Source organism: Fusarium mangiferae (genome assembly GCF_900044065.1).
Source record: "Fusarium mangiferae strain MRC7560 genome assembly, contig: FMAN_scaffold004, whole genome shotgun sequence".
Classification (NCBI taxonomy): Eukaryota; Fungi; Ascomycota; class Sordariomycetes; order Hypocreales; family Nectriaceae; genus Fusarium; species Fusarium mangiferae.
The window spans coordinates 856,669-880,443 of NW_024573924.1; the positions used below are offsets into that span (position 1 = coordinate 856,669).

At 47.8% G+C, this 23,775-nt stretch overlaps 8 protein-coding genes across 8 annotated transcripts; 5 read left to right on the forward strand and 3 right to left on the reverse strand.

The window, feature by feature from the left end:
• Positions 1 to 557: 557 nt before the first annotated feature.
• FMAN_08868 (uncharacterized protein) lies at positions 558 to 805 on the forward strand (the record flags this gene model as incomplete). The annotated part of the gene is made up of 2 exons (XM_041829645.1): positions 558 to 701; positions 731 to 805. 2 exons carry the CDS (start codon positions 558 to 560, stop codon positions 803 to 805), a joined length of 219 nt encoding a protein of 72 aa, XP_041680387.1.
• Positions 806 to 1,293: 488 nt separating this feature from the next.
• Positions 1,294 to 2,181, reverse strand: FMAN_08869 (uncharacterized protein; the record flags this gene model as incomplete). The annotated part of the gene is made up of 2 exons (XM_041829646.1): positions 1,294 to 2,047; positions 2,099 to 2,181. 2 exons carry the CDS (start codon positions 2,179 to 2,181, stop codon positions 1,294 to 1,296), a joined length of 837 nt encoding a protein of 278 aa, XP_041680388.1.
• A 2,036-nt stretch (positions 2,182 to 4,217) lies between these two features.
• On the forward strand, positions 4,218 to 5,425 carry FMAN_08870 (uncharacterized protein; the record flags this gene model as incomplete). The annotated part of the gene is made up of 2 exons (XM_041829647.1): positions 4,218 to 4,471; positions 4,840 to 5,425. The coding sequence occupies 2 exons, from the start codon at positions 4,218 to 4,220 to the stop codon at positions 5,423 to 5,425; spliced, it is 840 nt and encodes a 279-aa protein (XP_041680389.1).
• A 936-nt stretch (positions 5,426 to 6,361) lies between these two features.
• Positions 6,362 to 8,471, reverse strand: FMAN_08871 (uncharacterized protein; the record flags this gene model as incomplete). Its single annotated transcript, XM_041829648.1, has 3 exons — positions 6,362 to 7,208; positions 7,261 to 7,698; positions 7,744 to 8,471. The coding sequence occupies 3 exons, from the start codon at positions 8,469 to 8,471 to the stop codon at positions 6,362 to 6,364; spliced, it is 2,013 nt and encodes a 670-aa protein (XP_041680390.1).
• Positions 8,472 to 8,762: 291 nt separating this feature from the next.
• Positions 8,763 to 10,332, reverse strand: FMAN_08872 (uncharacterized protein; the record flags this gene model as incomplete). The annotated part of the gene is made up of 8 exons (XM_041829649.1): positions 8,763 to 9,259; positions 9,306 to 9,367; positions 9,414 to 9,535; positions 9,592 to 9,849; positions 9,903 to 9,970; positions 10,028 to 10,064; positions 10,131 to 10,150; positions 10,206 to 10,332. The coding sequence occupies 8 exons, from the start codon at positions 10,330 to 10,332 to the stop codon at positions 8,763 to 8,765; spliced, it is 1,191 nt and encodes a 396-aa protein (XP_041680391.1).
• Positions 10,333 to 11,646: 1,314 nt separating this feature from the next.
• FMAN_08873 (uncharacterized protein) lies at positions 11,647 to 14,167 on the forward strand (the record flags this gene model as incomplete). The annotated part of the gene is made up of 2 exons (XM_041829650.1): positions 11,647 to 12,474; positions 12,521 to 14,167. 2 exons carry the CDS (start codon positions 11,647 to 11,649, stop codon positions 14,165 to 14,167), a joined length of 2,475 nt encoding a protein of 824 aa, XP_041680392.1.
• Positions 14,168 to 16,122: 1,955 nt separating this feature from the next.
• FMAN_08874 (uncharacterized protein) lies at positions 16,123 to 21,015 on the forward strand (the record flags this gene model as incomplete). The annotated part of the gene is made up of 1 exon (XM_041829651.1): positions 16,123 to 21,015. The coding sequence occupies one exon, from the start codon at positions 16,123 to 16,125 to the stop codon at positions 21,013 to 21,015; it is 4,893 nt and encodes a 1,630-aa protein (XP_041680393.1).
• A 1,493-nt stretch (positions 21,016 to 22,508) lies between these two features.
• On the forward strand, positions 22,509 to 23,639 carry FMAN_08875 (uncharacterized protein; the record flags this gene model as incomplete). The annotated part of the gene is made up of 3 exons (XM_041829652.1): positions 22,509 to 22,731; positions 22,778 to 23,141; positions 23,201 to 23,639. 3 exons carry the CDS (start codon positions 22,509 to 22,511, stop codon positions 23,637 to 23,639), a joined length of 1,026 nt encoding a protein of 341 aa, XP_041680394.1.
• Between the last annotated feature and the right edge of the window lie 136 nt (positions 23,640 to 23,775).

A 23,775-nucleotide genomic window follows, 5' to 3' on the forward strand; every position in this document is an offset into this window, starting at 1 on the left:
GAGACTTGATATAACGAGCTTCCTTGAGCAATTGAACCATGAGTTAACAGACGAAGTGATATGAACGATTAAGAATATACGAACTGACGGATAAAAATCATCCTCTCAGTGATCCTTATCAATATTTGTCATCAATAATCAACCTCACAGTAAGCATGATAAACTCCAGAAACTCCCAATACAAGAAAGTGGGGAGCTTCATAGCACCAACAGGCTCTGACAGCTTCACACACTGAGAACAACTTATCCGCAGCTTCTCACTGTTCCTGAGCCAAAACCACAAAAGGCCCGTATCTCAACCCTCTTTCTGTGAATCATTGGCTCGCATCGTTACTCCATCAAAAAAATACCATCTCGATCTCCTTCCTGCCCATGATGTAATCATCCTATGACGGCATAGAATCCCACCTTCGACGTCAACTTGCAATCATTGCTTTCCACTTCTCGTACTTATTAACATCTCGCCTTTCCTCATCTAAGACCATCCCACATTCAAACAAACTCTTCACAAATTACTCAATCCCGAACCTTTTCACATACCAAACATCACAGCAATCATGCCTGAGGGACGTCAATCACCAGCTCCCGAGCAGCAGAGCGGCCGCCAGCAACAGGATCCTCCTGCCTCTGGTCACGGAATCAACAAGACTGATGACAAGGACCCCAAGAGCCAGCTTGAAGCAAGAAAACCGCCAATTCCAGTTTCGAACATGATGCTAACTATCTGCAGAACCTCTCATCCAACCCCAAGGGTATCACCGACGATATTGTGGAAGAGAAATTCTCCAAGACTGAGAAGAAATAGTCAGTCAAGTCAAGACAAAAATCCCAAATGAAACAGTCTTAACATGGGAATAGAGCAAACGATACCACGATGGTTATGAATTGATGGACAAGGGAATGCATAGAACTAATAAACCACGACTGAAATAGTCGCTTCATTTGAAACATTGTCCGCATCTCAATTGTAACATGTATGTGAATGTATCTTTAGTTATAGCTTACGTGCGAATGATGCTGCAACAGCATGGTTCATTTCATAAATCAAGAGATATTCATTTTCATATGTTACTATTCTCAAACTGTATGCTTCTGTCACGTTTCAAGACCGATAATCACGATTGAACGTGGATGGCAGAATTCATCTCGAATTTATTGATTGTAACATGCGTAAAAGTCGTAACAATTCGTTAACTAACAGGCTGCAACAAACCATCATATGAATTTCTCATCAGACCTCAAGAAATACCCCATTGCTTCCTCATTACTTCACGTCTCCCCGATTTTGATAGCTTAGTGCTTCTCGCCACTCTCAGGAGCGCTCACGCTGGGAACGTTGTCAGCAGAGGCGGCAGGAACTGATGTTCCTAGACTGCCCTGACCAGCCTCGGGGGCGGCGGTACCGGAGGTCTTCTCCTTGCCGAAGACCTTCTCGAGACCAGCGGCCTTGTAGGCGCTTCCACCGTGCTCCTCCTTCTTGAGATCAGCAAGGCGACGAGCCTCGGCGTGCACCTCTTGAACCTGTCGGCTGCCCTCGGTATAGAACTCGGCGATCTTCTTGCCGGTGGGTGTGTTGGAGGCCTTCTCAAAGTAAGAGCTGAGGCCGAGCCAGAGGCTGTTGGCGCGCTGGGTGATACCATAGCTCTCATCGGTGGCCTTGGCTCGGTCGGTAGCGTGGTACTTCTGGTCGAGACCCTGGAGGGTAGAGAAGAAGCGGTTGGAGACGTTGTGAGCGGCATCGAGGTCGAGGGCACGCTGGATGGCGGCGTCGCCTACGACATAACCGTGGGCAAGGTACTCGGCCAGGATGCGGGCGCGAGGCTTCTCCTCTTGGGTGATCTCATCGGAGTCACGATCAGCGTTCTTGGTGGCTTGGTGGACATCGTCTTCGCCGTCAGCGCCGGCGCTGGTGACCTCAAGATGGTTAGGACCAAGTTGGGTGTTGTTGAGGAGAAGAGCAGTCTTCTTGGCAGTCTCCTTCTCGAAAATAACCTCTGCGGACTTGGTCTCGCCTTCTTGGGTGACCTTGAGATCAGCGATCTTACCACTGGAGGACGTTAGCTGTGAAGCACGGAAAGTGAAGCGAGCAAGAGCTTACCAGAAGCTGAAGAAGTCCTTGATCTCGCTGTCGCTAGTGGACGAAGCGATGTTCTTGACGTTGATAGTAGAGTTGGCAGACATGATGAATGTGTGGTTATGCGTGTTTGTGGTTTGGTGTGGTTACTGAGGGGTATCAAGCTTGTTGTGTTGAAGGTTGAAGGTAGCAAAGGGCAGTCAAGTGTTTTTAAGGAGTCAAGGCAAATAAGAAGCAGGAATGACGACACCGTGATAGATCGTGACGAGGCAACGAGGCAGTGGCAGTGTGAGCAGGAGCTTGTGTGGATGTGGCTCCCTCATTCCTAGGTATTCCCTCCAGCTCAGACGACTTCACTGCGGGGCAGAGAGCGACGTCATCGACGGGTGCCATGTGCGATGGCATGATGTACTTGATGAGAACTACATGACCTCACACACAAGATAGGTAGTGGGACAAGTACCTTCTAGCAGCATCATGAATTGTTGAGATTGATCTCTTGGAGAACAGACTAAGGTAGAAGGAGGCTGTCCATGGTTGCCCTTGCGTCGTCTCTTGTGGCGAGGTGATGAGACACTTCTCAGACCAAATCAAGTTGCAGAAGAATGATTTGCTTTCCTTCTTTCACATGTGAAGGACCCTTTTTCTTTTTTCTTTTTTGGTCTGATCGTCTTTGCATATGATCATCGAGGCTTATCTGTTACCGTCTCAACATTATGCTCATAAGCCATACAAACAACACCACAAGATTTACTGTCTACGCGTCTTGATACGCGTTAACGGAAAACTGAATATCACACGGTGGCCTATCCTGAGGCGTTTACCTCTGTTCCTGCTTTTGGAACTTGTAACTGTGTCATTCGGAGACACTTCATGTGTTGGGTTTAGCATCATTAATCTGGGCGCTAATACTTTCTCTGTACTCCGTACAGTAGTTCCCGTTCGGTGGGTTAGGTACCGTGAGTTGCTAATTTAATCTCCCCTTGGCGTATCAAAATGCTCAAGCCAACTAACGTGTGATAAGTTAAGTATGAATACACGGATACAAAGTATTTATCGACTCATCGTACTCGATTAGAGTCAACTTACACCATTGAATTCAATTGCCATTGCCAAATCATTTGCTCTTCAACACCGCCTTTGCTAGGTTTTAACGCCAACTCATCCGTCTCCATCCCATCACATCAACCCCTGTCCATCAAGCGCTGATGGATTTTTCCAATGCGACTTCAATTTCCGTACTCATCAATTTGCAACAATCCTCGTTTGCAAACCTCGACTTAATGGTTCGTTCGCAGGGTAAAAGCTCATGCTATTATCATGCCATGATATCTATTCCACTAAGGCCAGCATTGCCTGGCATCATATACACAACCTCATTATCACGCGATAACACCTCCTGTGATGCCTCGCCACTCTCTTTTAAACGCTTCCTCATATGGCAAAGTTGCTCCTTCAGCCCACTCTCCCGCTTCGTTGGACAAGTGTTGGGGGTCACACGCCAACTTGACGATCGCCTCCATTGACAAGGGTCGTCATTATCCTTGCTTAGACGAAAAGACAGACTCGTTCCCATCCGCCATCCTCTCAAGTGAGTAGAACGAAGGGACAGTCTCGTAAACCAGGAGAAACTCAAAGTTCCCCTGGCGCTCCCTAAACAGCCAATGTTGCAGCCAATGTTGCAGTCATATTCGTATATCTCACTGCATTAAAGTATTGATTACGGGCTTTTCATGGCGCCCCTCTCGTATTTAAACGGGATCCTTCACGGGCTTCCAGGCGGTCAAAGCGGTTCTCGCCTCCCCCAGACCGCATTGATTGAAATTTGCAACCCTAGCCCAGTCACTATCAACTTCTAACCTTGAAAGGAGCACACTATAGGCAATTGTTTCGCGCCAAGGAAACAAACTAAAAAGAACCCATATTCCCAGTTTTGTTGGCCTCACCTCTGTTGGTGATTTCACCGCTCTCGTGCTCACCTTTTCACTCTTTCAAATATCGGCTGTTTTCGCTCAGAGGAGGAGAGTAGTATACGGATATCGTTTAAAAGTTTTTGATTTCGCAGGTTGGGAAAAGTAAAGGTAATTCAATTCTTGGAGCCTCTTTGACAACTCAGCCCTAACAAAGAGGTCAGAAACCTGCCATGCCTCTCGTTCCCAGCTCCGCACCGCTGCCCAGCAGCATGACCACTATTGCTTATCTGCGCGAGCAAGAAATCCTCAACATCGTTTACATCGGTCTGCTCGTCATTGAAGTTCTTATGGTTTTGGGCGTCATCACTATGGCTCTTGTTAAGCGTGTTAAAGTCAACCACCAACTCAAAACGATACGATCAGCAACCACTTCGGCAAAATACGCTCCCTACCACTTTGCGCATGCCGACACGGAAAAGACGATGTTATGACGACCCGAAAGATGACGAGAAAAGAGATACGAAGAAGAACGATAACCTCAGATTGGCGCTTGACCACTGTCGCGCACGATTACTACGATCATTGCATTTTATTCCTTTGTTCACCAACATCAACACAATATCTGCGCACTTTTTTCAGCATGACAAAGAGGAGAGGAGGCTGTTCATTATCTCGCATGGTTCCAAGGCGTAATGCGTTTGTTCACTTGCAGCGGAAGATATGACTTACGACTATTTATACCCAGACTTTCTAGTTAATGCCATTTATGTTTTACGTTGCCTCTTGATCGCCAAAACTGAAATATTGCAAAGCTGATACTAACGTCATCTTCTAAACTTGGAATCTCACCAGCTGCAGTGTGGCACTCATGGATCACGAAACAACCGTCATCTTGGACTCCCCTAACATTTTTGGCGACCGACCTGAAAGTCGATGCCCACACTGCAAGTTCTACCCTAAGCATGGCAAGAATAAGGTATGCGAAGCCTGTGAGTCCTTGATGGGAAAAGACGAAATCGAAGCCTTTCTCGGAGGCGTCGAACGGAACTGGTGTGTGTATCATCTAAATCGACAAGGATATCTACCCGGCCGCGCCGCCCTCGAGGATGCTATGCGTGCTCGATTAATTCAAGAGCAACGATGCATACGCCTTTGTTGCGCCGGACCGAAGTTACCCATCCATGTGCATTGCGAAGACTGCCGCGAGATGTTGCTCTGCAAAGGCGTACCCATCGCCGTCGCCAACAGAAAGATTTATGAGCTTCCACATTTTGATACTTTTCCAGGCTACGATGACGACTCTTTCGCAGTAAGAGTTGCTAAAGGTGAGGCGAGTGTCTACGAAAAGGACTGGAACTGGGATTGCTCGTTGGCAAAGTTTGTGCATCCCAACCGCAAGAGATTCGCAGGAAATATCAGCCCCGAGGAGATGGTTTGATGCATGCTTATATCCGAGTCAACAGAAAACTATGACTCTTTCCTAGTCATTTTACGGACTGATTCCGTGGATGTTCCAGGCTCAAGTGAGTCGTGGAGTTTTGAGGTCAAAGTTCGATCATTTAACTCAGGAGGTACGAACCCATCTGCCAGATTCCGGACTATTCATACACTTCTAGAAGGTGTCATGTCCGAGTCCTTTTATTAGAGAGGAAAAAAGACGCTGCCCGTTCGTGAACTCCTTGCTATCGCTTGACTCACTATAGACACTCATCGAGTTGTCAATTTCAATTTATATTGGAACCATAAACATTCAAATACCTGAACTAGCTTTTCGATAAATCTCCCGCTGTTTGATGTTGAATGTTTTGAGTAAACTGTCAGATATGATCTGATTATCATCAATGCACTATCTGTCAACCCCAGCCCCTATCTTTGTATCGAGTTGGACCATCGCTGCGTAATCCCGACAGAACCTTGCTTGGCATGAGAGGGGTTCTGATAGAAATACGAGAGCTGATGTTTCTTAATGGGAGTGCTTACTCTTGTATATAACGGCAAAACTTATCACTGGCGTGTAGGGTTTTAATCGTCTAGTTCAAACAGATTTTCAGGGGCTGTGTTGTTCAACAGTGCCATAGCGCGAGTATGTACAGTAATGTTTGAAGTGATTCAACATCGATTTTCAGGCCTTTCGTAAAACAAACAAGAAGTGTTGCGTCGATTAGTTGGGCATTCGCCTGTCCTGTAACCCTAGTTTGGACCTATGCATTCACATGCAGTGTCGACGCACAATTTTAGGCACAGTGCTGTTCCCAGAAAGTCTAGGAATAGTATCACTGGGTTTGGCAAGTAGTCGGAGCGATGAACACAGGCTTGCTTATGGCTTGGCCGATATGAACACCGTCAAGTTTTCCGCGGAAAAGAACTGCCGTGTTCACCACACATTCTGCAGAGGATCCCATAAACTCGGGAAAAGCTGATCGAGGTAAGAAGACTCCGCCATGGCAAAGCTAGAAAAGTCCAAAACCTCTTCAGCACTGGGGTCTTCAGGCGGAGTCATGGCGCGTAGCTTCTCAACAACGTCGGCATGTTGGGCCAAACAGATATCACCCAAATCCCAAGCATGCTTCTCTTTGTGTTCACGAAGAGCTGACAATAGGTCCGAGGCTATCTTCAACGAGCTGCTTTGAACTAACCCGGCTGTTGAGTTTTCTGTCTCTAGTGCGCATCGGAGAAGGAAGCTAACGGTTGTCGAAAATGCAAAAGCGCTGCTTGGCAGCCAGCAATCAGCCAAATGTTCGGGCTGTAATTCTTGAGTCAAGATGAGAATGTCCTCTGCAGTTCTCCGGGCTTGCATATAACGGTTTAGTAGGCGACTATCCCCTGTATCACGAACTCGCTTCTCAGCTTCAAGCTCGATTCTCTGTAATAGGAGTCTGACTGTCAGATACGACAGGCGAAGGTTGGCAGCACCAGGAATCTTTAGGTTGTTTCCACGAATGACAACCCGTCGGATCTCGTCACTTAGAGTCTCTATCCAATTATTCAGAGCCAATTCTAGATGTGTCGTATCTGTGGATTCATCTGAAAGGCTGAATTGGTGGACATGTCTCAGGTGTAAGTCCAGAACCTCTGTCAATCCGACTAGAGCGATATACACTGAAGCATTGAGAGCCTGCTCTGAAGAAGATCCCTCTCCACAAATGTCTTGGACGAGAGGCTGGGGCACATCGTTTAGAGTCGGAGAGATAAGCGGCGGTGTTCCATGCGAAAGACTCAACCTACCTACACGTTAAAGCTGCAAAGGGGGTTTCGTGCATGGCGTGTACGTACCATTTATCGTGAATCAACAGAGCCCACCATATCTTCATTCTGAGGTTCTTCTCAGACTGCGGTATTTCCCAGGATATTGGGCTGTGGTTGAGACCCAGTGAATGTGCCATAGCGACTGAAGACGCCAACAAAACGCCGTTTCCTATCAGAGAAGTCACTTCGCGACCACCTATATTCAGAATCAATGCTTCTATGGTGGATATTCCGGGAGATCTATGTATCTGGGAATAAGCTGCCTCAGTCGCAAGATTCCAGATGAAGCGCCCGTCAGGACATCGATGACGGGAAAGAATAGGAGAGCTATTCCAGAAGGTTATCGAGTGGGCGTACAGGCCACTGAGGAGCGCTGGCGATATGGCAGATTTGTTCTCTCTATATTGCTTACGGAAATGTCCTTCGTCAAGAAGAGGAAAGCAAGAATTAGTCTTGTGAAAATAACTGAGCGACGTTAGTAGTTGTAGCCTCAATCTGTTGAAGACTTACACGTCAATAAGATCACCGGTAAAAGGCTCCAATATCTTCTCTATAAGCTGCAACCTTTCCTCTGCGAAACTGAGGTTTGAATCCAACCCAACTGGCCGTTTCTGCACAGCAGTAAACAGCACAGGTCGAGACCTATTGCCTATGGCTGGCCTAATAATCCGCGAACCTCTTGAGGCACTGGGCATGGAAGATAGGTAGTCCGACAAAACCTGGTTATCGGAAGTGACTGCTGGCCCAACTATGTGGAGGTTGTGTGGTTGCTCGTCATTTGAGCCCAATGCCAAAGGTGAGTCATCGGATTGAGCGTTTTGCTGGGCCCATTCTGTGCTTCTTGGCAAAGTGGGAGAGATGCTTGACACTTGGTTCTCATGAGATGTGGTGTTTCTCGATGAACTGTTAGGCGCTGAGGTCGGAGCAGATTCTACAACAGACACTGGCTGCTCGATCGTAGAATTGTCTGAAATGGATACTGCCGGGGGGCCAGTTGCTAGGCTGATCTGACGGGGATTTCTAGTTATCGACGGCCTTGCTCGTCTCCGACGCCGAGGAGTTTGAGAACTTGAACGAGACTCCGTGGGAAAGATACAATCCGTGCGGTGTGCCCGGCACATGAGACAGCAGGTGGAAGATGCCTCGGACTGGCAGCGGGACTTGCGTTTTCGGCATGGAATACAGGCCGGCCGAAGATGGGACCTGTACGGCCGTTCATTAGAAGTTCCCTGCTCCATTTTGGTTTTTGGTAGCCAGAATGGAAGATGTCTTGCTGTAAGTTGATGGAGAATGCTTTCCGCGGAGTGTGCTGAAGCTGGTGTTGATAAGAGGAGTTGACTTCCCCGCGGGAAACTACCTAGCAACACAGTCCGCGTACAGTGTGTATGACAGTGTCAGTATAAGTCAAGAATGTTCTGAGGAGAACAACGGATTTCCAACGAAGCGATAGACGTATTATGTGTTTTGATCAAAATGAATAGCTATATTGATAGATACTTTTGATACTCACACCTATCAACGTTAGTCGCTTAATAACTATCGATAGCTCGGTCCCCTTTCGATGTCCCCTTATTATCTCCTATTTCGCAGTCATCGACATGTGCTATCGAAGGTGCTGCTGAGGAATTATGTGACTCGACATCTCGAGTCATCTCATGAGTAACCAAAATAGCACCATTGCCGTCGGTTTTGTGTGGGAAAATTTCCTCTGTGCTATCATTCTTGGTATGTGCGCCGCCAACAGCACGACTTGTCAATCCATATGCGGTGTTACCCTTTGACTTGCTCGGTAGGTAGCCATCCTTATGGTTCTGGTTGTAGCTTCTGAGCGGGATAGATCCTCCTGTCTTCTTGGAGCCGCTCCATCCTTCGTAGTTATTTGAACTTCTTCGGACACTCGAGAGTCCCAAGGCATGATTGAGCCAGGGGACCTTTTGAATGACTTGGCGAAGACACGGGATTGTGGAACATACGACGAGAGAGGCCAACTCTACTTGGGACCATATCATGGGCTCGGCAAATTCATCTAGACACTGTTAGAAGCGGCGAAAATGTTGTTTCACATGACTAACAAGTAGCATCAGGTCCAATTCGAGTGACAAAAATGATGCGAACAATCGAAGTGACGCAAACCCTTTCGTGGTCAGTAAAAGCTGTAACAGAAGAGAATGACAACGTACAATAAACCAAGGGATAACATGGCAATCAAGCCCAGCCTCTTTGCCACAGGAAGATGCAACCTCCACATGGCAGGAATAGGTTGAATAAAGAGGAACAGGTCGGTACACATGTTGAACACAAACTGTTGAGGCTTCGTCAACATATGAAACTCTCGCGCACGTTTCTTTTCTTACTCACCGTACACCACCAGAGAACACGAAGATCAAGACACTTGGCGTGTGCTGGACGGGGTACTGCGTAAGCTGCCATGACAGGCCGACATTGAAAGATAACAATGAGCGCTTCTTCTATAGCCTGCATTGCTAGAAAGACAATCAGGTATTTATTGAGGATGCGAAGAACAGGCTGAGGGTCAATCCGAAGATAAAGCACGGCGAATGACGATTTGGCACAGCCGATACCCAGGCTAAAGGTCGCGGAGCATCCTGTCGTATACTATGAACAACGGTTAGAAGAAGGATCAATATTGGGGCGAGAAAATCACTGACTCTGAGGAATTTCTCAAGATCTCGGTTCGACACTACATTCATATGCTTCCCGAATCCCACTTTCGAAGCTATTTCATGTCAGTCCGTCTCCTCCATCATGCTGAGTTGGGGTGCGCGAAACTTACAGAGAATTGTGCATATACAGAGTCCTGTCAAGAATGCCTATCAATCCCATATTAGTGGTGTAAAGATGCGCGAGACAACGTCTTATAATCCAAGAAATATTACCCATGCTGCTGTAATCAAGTCTGTTACATTGTCAGTCCTGTCGTTGCTGAGTTCTTCGAATTACTCCGGCCTTACAGTCATCTGTGCCAATCGTCTTCAGGCTAGATCTGATCCATAGGCGAGTACCAATAAACACAGTAGTAAGAGAAATGACCGTTATCGATGATGCAAGCAATGCCCCTGATAAGTCATCTCCCGCCATGACAGTATTGCGATGGGTCTTTGACTTATTCTTGTTGTTGTAGAGACGACGGTCCTCTTTGAAAGGTTTCGGGATGAAGTGTCTGTTCTTGAAAGCTCAAAGCTGCTCTTCAGATATATGAATACTTTTCACATTGCCAACGCTGCACCAAATCCGTCCAAATGAGCGAGGAGCTGGATACAAGCTCCTCCGAGAGAATGACAGACAGCTGTGCTGGGTGGAATAATAGGTAGTGGTAAACGAGTCGCTAAGCGGCGCCCTCTCGCGTCTTGTGATTTCTGATGGAATGCGGTGACAGAAAACCGGGGAACAAGGCCGTATAAGTCGTAAATCAATTAACCTTTCCGTCTCTGGGTTTGATGCCAGAGTCTTCAGAGTCAACTTATCATTACAAATAGAACGGTCCACGCCAAGTATCTGGCCTAGTCATGCCAGTAGCCTGCCGGGGAAGCTATCTACATGAACCGCCTGTCGAGGGACCGTTCATAGCTACAACTAACACGCGGTATGGCATCTAGTCACCGGTAAGGGAGGCGAAAATAGTGCACGGTCACAAAGACGAGGATGATGAATTTGCCAGTCTAGATCCAAAGGAAGGGCCCCGTTATGAAGGTGGTTGTTTAAGTTTCAGCCACAAGAGCCCGTTAGTTTTCGTACCAATACGAGCATGCCCAGACTGTCTCTTGTGGTGTTGGTCGTACCCATGGCTCAATGGGGTTCGGTAGTGACCTATCGATGGGAAGAACCGAATGAATTTAGTCTGACAAGCCAATTCTTCCAATACGCGATCGCCATGCGAGTCAGGCGCCAGGCTCAGCAACTGACAACATCACTGAAGTCTGCGACGGCCCCAGCGCCATCGAAGATCATTACCCTAAACTTCTGGAATACCCCTTAGCATTCAGGGAATGCATTTTTATCGTGAACAGTATCAATGAATATCCCGCCTATTCAAGACATGCATCCACCCATACCTATGAGCTTAATCTCTTGCGTAAGGATTACCTGTCATTTTTGTTATATGGGACTGTAACATAAGATCATAATACCTGATGAACACAATGGCAAAGTCTGTCGGCGAAGTTGATGCTGTTTATCACGAAAATAACACAGGGGAGCACTGAGAGCAGATCCAGCTGAAGACAAGGTTGCTGAGTCTTCACAAGTATGACACGCACGTGACCTCGCGACTTGTAGTGCTAACCATATGACGCAACTGGGCAGCCCGAGCAATCGCTCACACCAAGTTTGCGACAAGTTGCGCGCTCACTCAAAAATCACCACCTTCAGGTCAATTCGCACCATGACGCTAGAATGGTAGGTAGCAAACGTCCTGCGACAAGGGCTAGCGCTCGGAAGGGAGCTGCACCTTCAGTGCCAACTGGAGGAGAGATCTACCAGGATATGCTCGCGGAAGCTGGCGTGAATTCACGGGTTCGGTCATCACCAGAACGGCCTTTAAAGCGACGTCGTGCTGGGCCAAGCAGAGTAATATCGGAACCAGGAAAGACATCAGAAGTAGCTTCAAAGCAAACAGAACCAAGCAAAGCACCTCCAGCGCAAGTCGCGGACAAGGAAGAGGAAGAGGTCGATGACGATGAAGGCGAGGACATTGAGTTTGAAGATGTTGCCTTGCCCCAACCAACGATGCAGACTATGGAGCTAGAATCCGACGATGATGAAGATGAGGACATCATGTTCGAGGATGTGGACTTTACAGCACCTCTCCAAGAATTAGGCAAACCCGAAGAACCAAAGCCGTTAGAGCTCAATCTGACAGCGCATCAATCATCTACAACTCAGGTAAAGAAGGCTGCCGAGAGGCGTAAACCAATCAGCAGAGAGGAGCGCAAGACACGGATGGATATACATAAAACGCATCTCCTGTGTCTGCTGTCACACGCTGCACGTCGCAATCATTGGTGTAATGATGGCAAAGTCCAGGACTACCTGCGACCGCATTTAACGGACAAGACAGTCAATTACCTCACCCCTGGCGCACACCTTCCGCAATTTGGAAGGACTGAGAGTTTGAAGACTGGTCTCAAGCAGGCAGAGGGTGTATGGAAGACGAAGTATGAAGTTACCGAAAGGGGTCTAAGGCGTGCTCTATGGGCGGAAAACCCAGATCAACTCAAAGATGTAAGTCCAGCGCACAATCTAGGGGTCTCGGCTGACAGATGCACAGTATGAACCGCCAGATGATGTGGAAAGCTGCTTAGATCGTGACGATTTCCGAGAGGCGGCAAAAAAGCTACAAGGGTCTAGAGACGTTGGGGCACAGCTGTATTGCGCCCTTCTACGAAGTGTTGGCGTACAGGCACGTTTGGTGTGCTCTCTACAACCTCTCGCATGTACATCTGGAGCCCCATCAATGCCGAAACCGAAGCAAAGGCCGAAAAAGCGCTCGACAATAGACGAGAAAAATGCGCAAGTGCGGGCTACGATGGCTAAGTACCAAGAAATGGCCAGTGCTGGATATGGTTCACCATCTGGCAGTTCTTCAGCACGTCGAAGGTTGGGGCACCCAAACGCAACATCATACAACTTTACACCGACAATATCTCCCCCGAAACCTCAGCCAACTTTTGAAATTCGCAAGCGAATAAAAGAATCCCCACATCCTGTGTACTGGGTCGAGATCCTTGATGTCGGACATCAGAAATGGCAACCAGTAGATGCTATGGTTACTCATACCTTTTGGAAGCCAAAAGCCTTGGAGCCACCGATTACTGATAAGGAGAATTTCCTTTCCTACGTGATAGCATTTGATGAGGATGGGACTGCAAAAGACGTAACAAGGAGGTATGCGAAGGCATATACAGCAAAGACCCGAAGATCAAGAATCGACACAGCTTGTGAAGGCGGTGATATTTGGTGGAGACGGATTATGCAACTGTACGGCCGGCGGCGGCGGACAGATCTCGATCAAATTGAGGATAACGAACTCGTAGGTATCGAGGCGAGAGAGCCTATGCCAAGGAATGTACAGGACTTCAAAGACCATCCAGTCTTTGCGCTTGAACGACATCTTCGACGCCATGAGGTTCTTGTTCCTGGAGCCACACCTTCTGGAACAGTTGCTGCCGGTAGTAGAGCACCGCTCGAAAAGATCTACCGGCGGAAGGATGTTCGGATTGCGAGAAGTGCAGATAAATGGTATCGTCTGGGGCGGGAGGTAAAACCACTGGAAATACCCGTCAAATGGCTACCTAAAAAAGCGAAACCAAAGAACCCTCTGGACGATGACCAAGATGAGGATGCCCATGGAGATGCCGGGACACCTATCTACACCGAGGATCAGACAGAGCTCTACGAACCACCCCCAGTGCGGAATGGCATGGTACCGAAGAACAAGTTTGGAAATATCGATGTTTATGTACCAAGCATGATTCCTAAAGGAGGAGCTCACATTATCCACGAGCATGCAACACGAGCAGCGTTTATGGCTGGAGTCGACTACGCACCCGCTCTCACCGGCTTCTCATTCAAAGGACGACATGGCACAGCCGTGTTAACCGGCATAGTGGTCGCAAAAGAGTACGAAGAAGCTGTGCGAACTATAATTGATAGTCTAGGTGATCTGGAGCAAGAGGTAGAGGATGAGCGAAGAAGACACCGTGCACTTAGAGCTTGGAGGAAGTTCATGATGTCGTTACGTATTAGAGAACAGATTTGGAGCGGTGTGGATGCAAATGAAAGAAAGGCAGCGGATGATAAAGCGGCTAAAGAGGCACAACTGGACCAAGAGATTGAGGATGCGCCGAGCGATGTTACTGAAGAGTTTGACATGGCAGATGATGACGATATGGGCGGCGGGTTTTTGGTGGAATAGTGTGAGAGAATGAAGAATACAGGCCCGTCACTATCGATTTCTACAACGGAGTAATGTTAAAGACGCGTGTTCATTGTTGCAATCAGTACCAGGTCTCATATAGCGGCAACCGGCATCCCGTCGGTACGATTTTGAGTACCGGTGCCGAGAAACGGAGACGGAGACGGAGACCGTGATATGTTTCCATGCCTTGTTAAGACTTGATGTAGTATTACGAAAATGAGGCTGTACAGTTTCTGTGATTTGTTTTCGACACATGTACCTTGGCACTTTTCTCTATATGTTCAGTACCTATCTATTAAGTTAGGTTGACAAAGGATGGAATGTGAAGGACCGAACTCATCACCAAGCTCAAGGACAGAGCCTAAGTTCCAAGTCTCTTTGTTCGAATACAACATGTATCTTCCTGCTCTTCCGAAGAGTTGGCATCGGTCTTTTGTCTTTTTCTAGAGATAAAACGAGATGGCCTAGGACCAGATGTTATCAACATGTCTTGATGCTTAGCCAAGTTGGTCATTCTGAGGCTGTGAAGCCTATATATCATGTTTGAGTATTATCATCGCCCACATTGTCACACCAAGTCGGAGGAGGCATCCCTTTTCCAGGACTCTTAAAATCACTGTAAGCGAGCACCGAGGTCCAGATATTTGCCAAGTGCAGAACGCGACGCTACAAGGGTTGGCATTCTCGGCTGACAGCGTCGACTTGTATAATCGGCGTGATTTTTGGCCCGAACTCCCGACAAGAGCTTTGTTTCATTGTAAACGGGACCAATTCCTTCATGCGAGCAGATTCTCATTGGATGGATACCTGTCTGGTCATTTTAATGGCCCTCGCGTATCGTTCTGAATCGGTTTCCTATCTGGACCTAGTTCGCGGCGTGTCGAAGAAAAGGAAGAATCATAGATTGGAATATCGTAGCAACTGATGCATGGCAGGTTGGCCGCGTGTCGAATGGCACAGCCGAGATGAGTGGATAAATGGACAATGTTGGAGGATTGCTTGTGCTGACGTTGCTGCAAGATGCAAGATGGTTCAGTTGGCGAAACAGGTGAGGGAAAGAGAAAATGTTGCAATTGGGCCTCGTTTATAAAATCGTATTCTGTATCTCGTACGCCGTAAATACAAACCCAATTCTGCGGGCCGCTCGCTAACAAGGTATTCGTAAGGTTTTGTCGTCGAAATGCATGATGCTACGCCAGTACGGACGGAGCACAAGTTACGAATTCCCGTCCGCTGGGGTGTCTCGGCTATTTCCCCTGATGTGATTCTCCAAGAAGTCTACAATGTTAATCAGTTCGTATTATCAGCCTTCATAACATAGAGAAACTGCAAAAATCGTTAATTTTGAACGGTTTCAGTACTCGAATTGCTTAGGCTGCTGAGATCCCCAAGTTAAAGAACGAAACAGTGATGATGACTGTGGTCAAATGCAGGGCACTTTAGGTGGGGAGTGGCTGCCTTCCATCAGGGGAGTAAGAAAACATCAGACCTTGATACAAGGTGTCAAAATAAACTTAGCAAAAGGTATCCTAAATTCATACTAGAGGTACCCTAAGCTTAGGGGACCCTTTGCTGAATTTATTTTGACACCGGTGCCTGCCCCATGGCGCCAAGACTTCCAGGTTGTCTCCAGAGGCTTATGCAGCTGTCTCTTGGTGGATTCTCTAGGTACCTTTAGTGTCTGGAGGCATTACTTTAAATCAGCCTCGACACCTCGTCAGTGTTAACTAAGGTAGCCTGCGAACTTAAATAGTTTCATCCAACCAACCTTACCTTACGATGCAAAGAGAGGATGCATCGCCATCAGCATTTTACCTCTCCATTAAAGTTTTATCTCAAAAATTGAGAACTTAAATGCCTGAGGTAGACTGATCCACGGACATACTTGTTTGTCTCTTCGTTTCACGCGGCCCACGGGAAAACCGCGTCAAGTCATCCTCATCATCATCATCATGACTTTCCTCAAACAGGTCGGGACCCTTATGGGCAAGAATTTTCGCATTCTTCTGATGCGTCATCTTGCACTATGCATCTGGATGGCCTTTATCTTGCCCATCTTCTTGGCCGCGCTGTTTAGTTTTACAAAGAACCTTCTTGTTCCTCCATCAGAATTCGGTATCGGCAGACCGACAGAACTTATCGACCTCGGCGATGCCATTAAGAAAGCAAGCAATAGTGGACGTACGAGATTGGTCCTCGTCAACAACGGTTTTACGGACGGGGATATTCAGCGGGTCCTCACCACTGTGACGCAACAATTCGAGGATGCTGCCAAGTCTGCAGACGTCAACTTTGAGGTTGTCACTACCGAGCGTGAAGAGGATTTAAGGGAGAAATGCCCTAGCAACTTGAGGGGATTGACAAGATGCTTTGGTGCTGTCGTCATGCTTTCTTCGCCTGATCAAGGCCCTGGGGGCCTTTGGAACTACACCATTCGGGCTGATGGAGACTTCAGTCGCGCAGGCCTAAAATTCGAAGTCAGCAAATCAAACGTCCAGCAGATCTATGTAATACCGCTTCAACACTCCGTCGACAGAGCTATTTCCCTTGCCACTACGTCAAGTGCCAATACGTCAAGTGCCAACGCCCTGAATGGTACCCAAGAATACCCTTACACCACCTTGACCCCTGAGGAGCGTGACCTAAATATTCGTAAGCAATTCCAAAAGGTCATAAGGGGCTGGATGGGTGTTGCGTTTCTGGGAACCGTTCTCTGGATCACATATCATCTTACAGGTTTCATCGCTACAGAACGCGAAAGCGGCATGTCCACATTGATCGATGCCATGATGCCGGTGCGAAAACCGTGGCTCGCCATGGTCGCGAGGATTATTGCGCACCACCTTTCGTTCTCTCTCATCTACCTACCAGCATGGATTATTGGCTCCATTATTGTTCGAGGTGGTGTTTTCGCCAAGACCAGCGTTGGTATTGTCCTCATTTTCCATGTTCTCACTGGCCTTGCGTTCTCTTCTATGTCTATGTTGTTTGCATCCTTCTTCCGAAAGGCCCAGCTGAGTGGCATTACCGCCATCCTGGTTGTCGCCCTACTCGGAATTCTTTCGCAAACCCTCTCTTCTCCTGGCACTGTCCCTGTCGCCGTTCTTTCGATCTTCTTCACCCCTTGCGCCTTCGTGCTCTTTATCAGCAACATGGCATGGTTCGAGGAGCGCCAAATGCCGACTGACTTACTGAAAGCGGCCCCTGATAACCCCTCAAAGCTCCCCGGCATTGTTATCTGGGTATTCTTGATCATCCAGATATTCGCTTATCCATTGATTGGGGCGTTTATCGAACATGCTCTGTATAGCAATGGAACGTCAGGCCGAAAGATGTTGCTTAACCAGACAGATGTGGACCGAATTGGTAACAATGCTGTGCAGTTGCGACAGTTCTCAAAAACGTACAAACCTAGCATCTTTTCAAGAATGTTCCGCCGAGGGCCCAACAAGAAGCCACCTGTTCTCGCCGTCAACGGGTTGGATCTCGATATTGGCCAGGGGCAGATTGTGGCACTTTTGGGTGCCAATGGCAGTGGAAAGAGCACCACGCTCGATGCTATTGCAGGCATGAATAAATTGACGAGTGGATCGATTGAGATCGATGGCAGAGGTGGCCTTGGTATCGCTCCCCAAAAGAATGTGCTCTGGGACGACTTGACGGTGGAAGAGCACATAAGAATCTTCAATCATCTAAAAGCTCCCAACGCCAGGGCTACCACAAAAGAGATTGAAGATCTAATCAGATCCATCGATCTCTATAAAAAGCGGAAGGCTTTTGCAAAGACTCTCTCGGGTGGTCAGAAGCGTAAGCTTCAGCTGGGACTCATGTTGACGGGAGGAAGCGCCGTGTGCTGCGTCGACGAAGTCAGCAGTGGCATTGACCCGCTGTCTAGACGAAAGCTTTGGGACATCATTCTGGCTGAGCGTGGTAGACGCACGATGATTTTGACCACCCACTTTTTGGACGAGGCTGATCTTCTTGCCGACCACATCGCCATACTTTCCAAGGGAACCCTGCGTGCAGAAGGCTCCTCGGTGGCCTTGAAGGACAATATGGGCGGTGGTTACAGAGTTCATGTTCCCAAGGATATTGGGATACGAGAAACCCCAGAAATTGATCAAGTTGCAAAGAAGGATGCCTTCGACCTCATCACATACACTGCTCCCACCTCGCAACTCGCAGCTGTTGTCATTAAGAGTCTTGAAGCTATGGGTATCACAGAATATCGCTTCTCGGGCCCAACTATCGAGGATGTTTTTCTCCAGGTTGCTGAGGAGATCAAAGATGAAGAGGCGTTCCGGAACGCCCACCACACCTTGTCTGTCCCATCGTCCGAAAAGGTCACCTCCAAAGAGAAGCAAGGCGAAATTCCAGGGTTGGCACTTACAAATGGACAACGAGTCGGATACGTGAAACAAAGTTTAATTCTATTCCGCAAGCGCCTAACTATTCTAAAGCGGAATCGATTTTTGTATCTGCTTGCCTTGCTTCTTCCAATCTTCGCTGGCGGATTGACTGCCCTTTTTATCGTTGACAAAAGTACGGTCAGTTGCGTGCCAGGAAAGCAATCAACGGATGCTGTTCAGAGGAAAAACGTGCTCGATCAACTTAAAGGAAACGAAAGCATTGCACTGCGCCTCTTAGCTGGGCCAAGTTCAAAGTTACCTACTGACTTGGTCAGCCTCATAAAACCCATGTTAAAGGGTGGCTCTGGAAATGAAACCCAACCGACGTTTGGCAAGGACAATTTCATCGTGGTCGATACTTTCCAGCAATTCAAAGACAAGATCGAGTCGGAACGAAAGATCATCACCGGAGGAGTTTGGCTGGGCGATGACAAGCAAGGCCCTACATTTGCATGGGTCGCCAATCTCGCCATCGAAATCCCTATCTTCGCACAGCAGATGCTGGATGTCATGTTGTCCAACGTCAGTACCGCAACCTCTTGGGCTCCATTTGAACTTCCCGTAGATGACATGACAGGTAATGCACTTCAAATGATTGTTTACATGTCGATAGCTCTCTCGGTCTATCCTGCATTTTTCGCACTCTACCCGAGTAATGAGCGGCGCAAGTTCATCCGCGGTTTACAATACTCCAACGGTGTTCGGCCATTACCACTCTGGATAGCCTACCTCCTGTTTGATCTAATCATTGTCCTGGTCAGCACAGCTATCGTGGTAGCAATATGGGCTAGTGTCTCCGATATCTGGTTCAACATTGGTTACGTCTTCCTCGTCTTGTTCCTATACGGAAAAGCTTCGACACTCTTTGCGTACCTTGTCTCCCTCTTCACCAAGACACAACTTGGAACGTACGCCTGGGCAGCAGCGAGCCAGACTCTAATTCTTGTCGTCTACATCATTGCGTACATGTCGGTGTTGACTTACTCGCCCGTCACCAAGGTTGACAGCTCCTTGCGTTTTGTTCACTTTGTCATTTCCGCATTCGCCCCCATTGGTTCAGCGTTGAAAGCGCTTTTCATCTCTACAAACCTCTTTTCTACGGCATGCGATGGCAATAGCCTGACCGAAAACCCCAGCGGTATCTTATACTATGGTGGACCCATTCTGTACCTCATCCTTCAATCACTCTTCTTCTTCGGTCTTTTGATTTGGCTTGATACTGGTACAGCGGGAACCTCACTCCGAGGTCTCTTCTCGAGAGGGAACAAAGCTGAATCAGATGAGGAACATGTCGACGAAGACATCATTGATGAGCGCGAGAAAGTCACTCGTAATGAGGGGCATGAGCACGGTCTCCGAGTTATGCACCTGACGAAGAGCTTCCGCGACAACATAGCTGTTGACAACGTCACCTTTGGTATCAAGCGTGGCGAAGTTTTTGCTCTACTTGGTCCGAATGGTGCCGGAAAATCAACAACCATTTCTCTCATTAGAGGTGATGTCAAACCGGACCGAAATGGAGGCGACGTGTTGGTGGAAGATATATCCGTCAACAAGAACCTCGCAGGCGCTCGGGCTAACCTGGGCGTCTGCCCTCAGTACGATGCTATGGATCAGATGACTGTAAGAGAGCATCTCGAATTCTACGCTAAGATCAGAGGTGTCACCAACGTCGAACACAACGTGCGGGCTGTTATGCAGGCAGTAGGACTCGAGTCATTCTCTACTCGCATGGCACATGCTCTATCTGGAGGCAATAAACGAAAACTGAGTTTAGGAATCGCTCTGATGGGCAATCCCACTGTTGTGCTTCTGGATGAGCCTTCGTCTGGTCTCGATGCTGCTTCAAAGCGTGTGATGTGGAGAACGCTCGAGGCCACAGTCTCTGGAAGATCGATTCTTCTCACGACACACAGCATGGAGGAAGCAGATGCACTAGCTGGTCGTGCTGGTATTCTTGCTCGAAGGATGCTTGCTCTGGGAACGCCAGATAATCTTCGACATCGCTTCGGCGATGCCTTGCATATTCACCTTGTCGCCAAAAGCGCCCCTCGTACTAGCCAGGAGGAGATGGACCGAATGACAAATTGGATTCGGCAAACTTTGCCCTCAGCCGATGTTGATGAGAAGACATATCATGGCCAGATCCGCTTTTCAGTGCGCGCTGGCCAAGTCCTCGCGGCAACTTCTGGTCGCAGGGAGGAAGAGATCACAAGCGACCGAGAGGCTGGTTTGAGCCAGAGTGCCATTGGGCACCTAGTTGTGTTACTGGAGGAGAACAAGGCAGAACTCGGCGTGGGTCACTACAGCGTCATGCCAACAACGCTGGACCAGGTTTTCTTGACTATTGTCGGACAACATAACGTGAAGGAAGAGAATTCAGAAGAGAGGGAGCAAAGCATCTGGCGTAAAATCTGGATGTTTGGGAGGTCATGAGGCCTCTCTTGGAGGGTCTTGAGATAAGCTCAGCAAAAGGCATGCTAAAATTATTAAATATATCCTTAACTCGGCATAGGTTATCCTAAAATTAGTAAAGATATCCTAGACTCAGCAAAGATATCATAAGCTTATGCTATATCACTTAAGTCTTCTTGTCCTTTAGAATCAAGGCCCTGAGTTTTCTTTCCTCCCCTAGCCCATATATCCTCGGACGATCCTCAGCGGGAGATCGAGCTTGCTTTCGTCGATCTTAGCAACGAGTTATGTACTATTTGTTTGGTACGAGAAGCTTGACTTCCCTAGGAATGATCGCATGCTCTGGGGACTACTGTTCTTATGAACAGACTCTTTATGAAAATGAGTTACAGTGGCTAATGCGGAATCTCCTTCAACTTTTGATAGAGCAGCTCAATATTCAGCAAGGGAAATGCCGTGACTCAAGAACATGACTACCGTGGAAGCTGACCAGACCAGGAACGGGATTACCCTGCAGAATACGACGCCAGGAAGATCCCGGGGATTCACTTGGCTTGGAAACCAGCAATTGTACAATCGAATGCCAAGAATGTCCCTGAGCAGGAAAGCATCAGTCCTTGATATTAGGTGTCAAAATAAAGTCAGCAAAGGTATCCTAAACTTGGCAGAAGCAGCCAACCTAAGCTTAGCAAAGATATCCCACTAATTTAACCTAAGTCTTTTATTATTTCAGGATTGAGGTCCCGAGTTTCCTTCCTCTCCGACCTTGGCTTGCATAACTACTCCGTGGCATCTATATGTAGCAGCGTTTCAATTTAGGTGGTTTCTGATCGGCTGGACTGACATTCGAACAACTCGGCTCTATTTCCGTGAAGCATATCAGTCCCGCATCCCCATAATCTGTATCCGGCTGCAAGTAATCTAGGACCAACCATACTTCCCCCTCAATATGAGTGCTTGAGCTCACCCTTGGTAGAATGTAAGGATGAGAATCAAGATCAGTAATTCCAGTGCCATCAGAACGGAAACGGCTCAATTCAAACCAGTTTTCATTTACTAAGACCTCCGATGAGTATATTACCAAGCGTTGTACTAGAGGGCTGATGAAACTTATTGGCCATTGCTGAAGTCTCGGGTGATCAGTAATCGGCCTCAATGCCCTGACGTCTACAGCGACCCCAACAATTAGTGTGCTTACACATCATGAAGCGTTCCCGGGATACTCATCCTCTCCCGCCAACAATTTCTGCACAAACTGCTTGGAGGCCGAAGCGCCAGTCATAATGCGAATGATGCATGTGGCCATTCAACTTTCAATCGGCATTCTTACGGCCAGGTCCGGATCTTGTGTAAAATCGTTGTAGCCTCACGAGCTAGGAGTATCGATATTTGTCAGTATACATCGTAAGAAGGACATAAAAGGGGCAGCATGGCCTTTCAGCAGGTTCCCAAAAACCATTAGAAATCTCTTCAACAGTCTTCAGCTATATATACATATTCATCCTCGATTAACCATGTCTAGCAAACCAATTGTTCTGGTGACTGGTGCGAATGGCTATATTGCCGGGCCCGTCATTGAGGCTTTTTTAACGGCTGGCTATGCTGTCCGTGGAACTGTTCGCTCAAAGTCTTCGGCAGACCCCCTGGTCAGGGCTCTGTCTGCATATAAAGAAGATCTTGAAATTGTCGAAGTCCCAGACATTGTCGCATCAGGAGCCTTCGATTCTGCGGTCAAGGGTAAGCGTCTCTTCTATCTGCGATGAATTGGATCTCACAATACCAGGTGTTCATGCTATCGCACATCTTGCTGCTGGGGTGAGTCTCAGCTTTACAGACCCCGAACCCGTCCTTGAAGTCGCTATTCAGGGAACACTGGGTGTTCTCGAGTCTGCCATCACCGAGTCATCAGTTAAATCGGTTGTACTTATGTCCTCTATTGCCTCTATCATCAACGGCAGCAAAGAAGCGCCTGCTAGATTTACAGAAGCAGATTGGAATGATGAAGCTTTGGCAGCTGTCAAGAAACTCGGAAAAGAGTCACCCAGCTTTTTGATCTATGCTGCGAGCAAGGTGGCAAGTGAGAGAGCCTTTTGGAAGTTCCGCGACGAAAGAAGCCCCTCTTTCACCATGACTGCTCTCAATCCAGTGTAAGCTATCCCTGGAGACACTGCCTATTTACCAAACAAATCTAACAATGTCGCCGAAGTTTTGTTATGGGACCGCAACCAGGCCTTGAGTCCATCTCAAAGATTGGTGGAACAACTGCCTTTATCTGGCAGATACTTTCGGGACAAGAGATTCCTAAGCCACTGACACCAAATCCTGGCTATGTTGATGTTCGTGATATCGCACGAGTTGCTGTCTTCAGCGTCGACCACCCCGACAAGGCAAACGGGGAGCGTTTCCTGTTGGCTTCGGGACTTGTTCCTCCGCAGGCGGCTGCCGACGTTCTTCGTAAAGCATATCCTGAGAGACAAGACATTATCAAGGTTGGAACTCCTGGGCAGGGATACTTTCCTGACTATAAGTTTCCCGAGGAAAGAGTTCTTGATGCTTCGAAGGCAGTCAAAGCGACAGGACAAAACTTTTACCCTGTCGAGCAGACAATTACTGACACGGCCAAGTCTCTCGAGAAGTTCTTATAGGATTTACATATCAATATGTCCGTTAGGGAATAGAGAGAATAAAAATTAGTATTCTCTAGCAGTTGTTTACCATTCCCCGCCACACATCCGGTGACTGCAGCAAGAAGACGTTTTCACTTCATTACTTCCACATTAG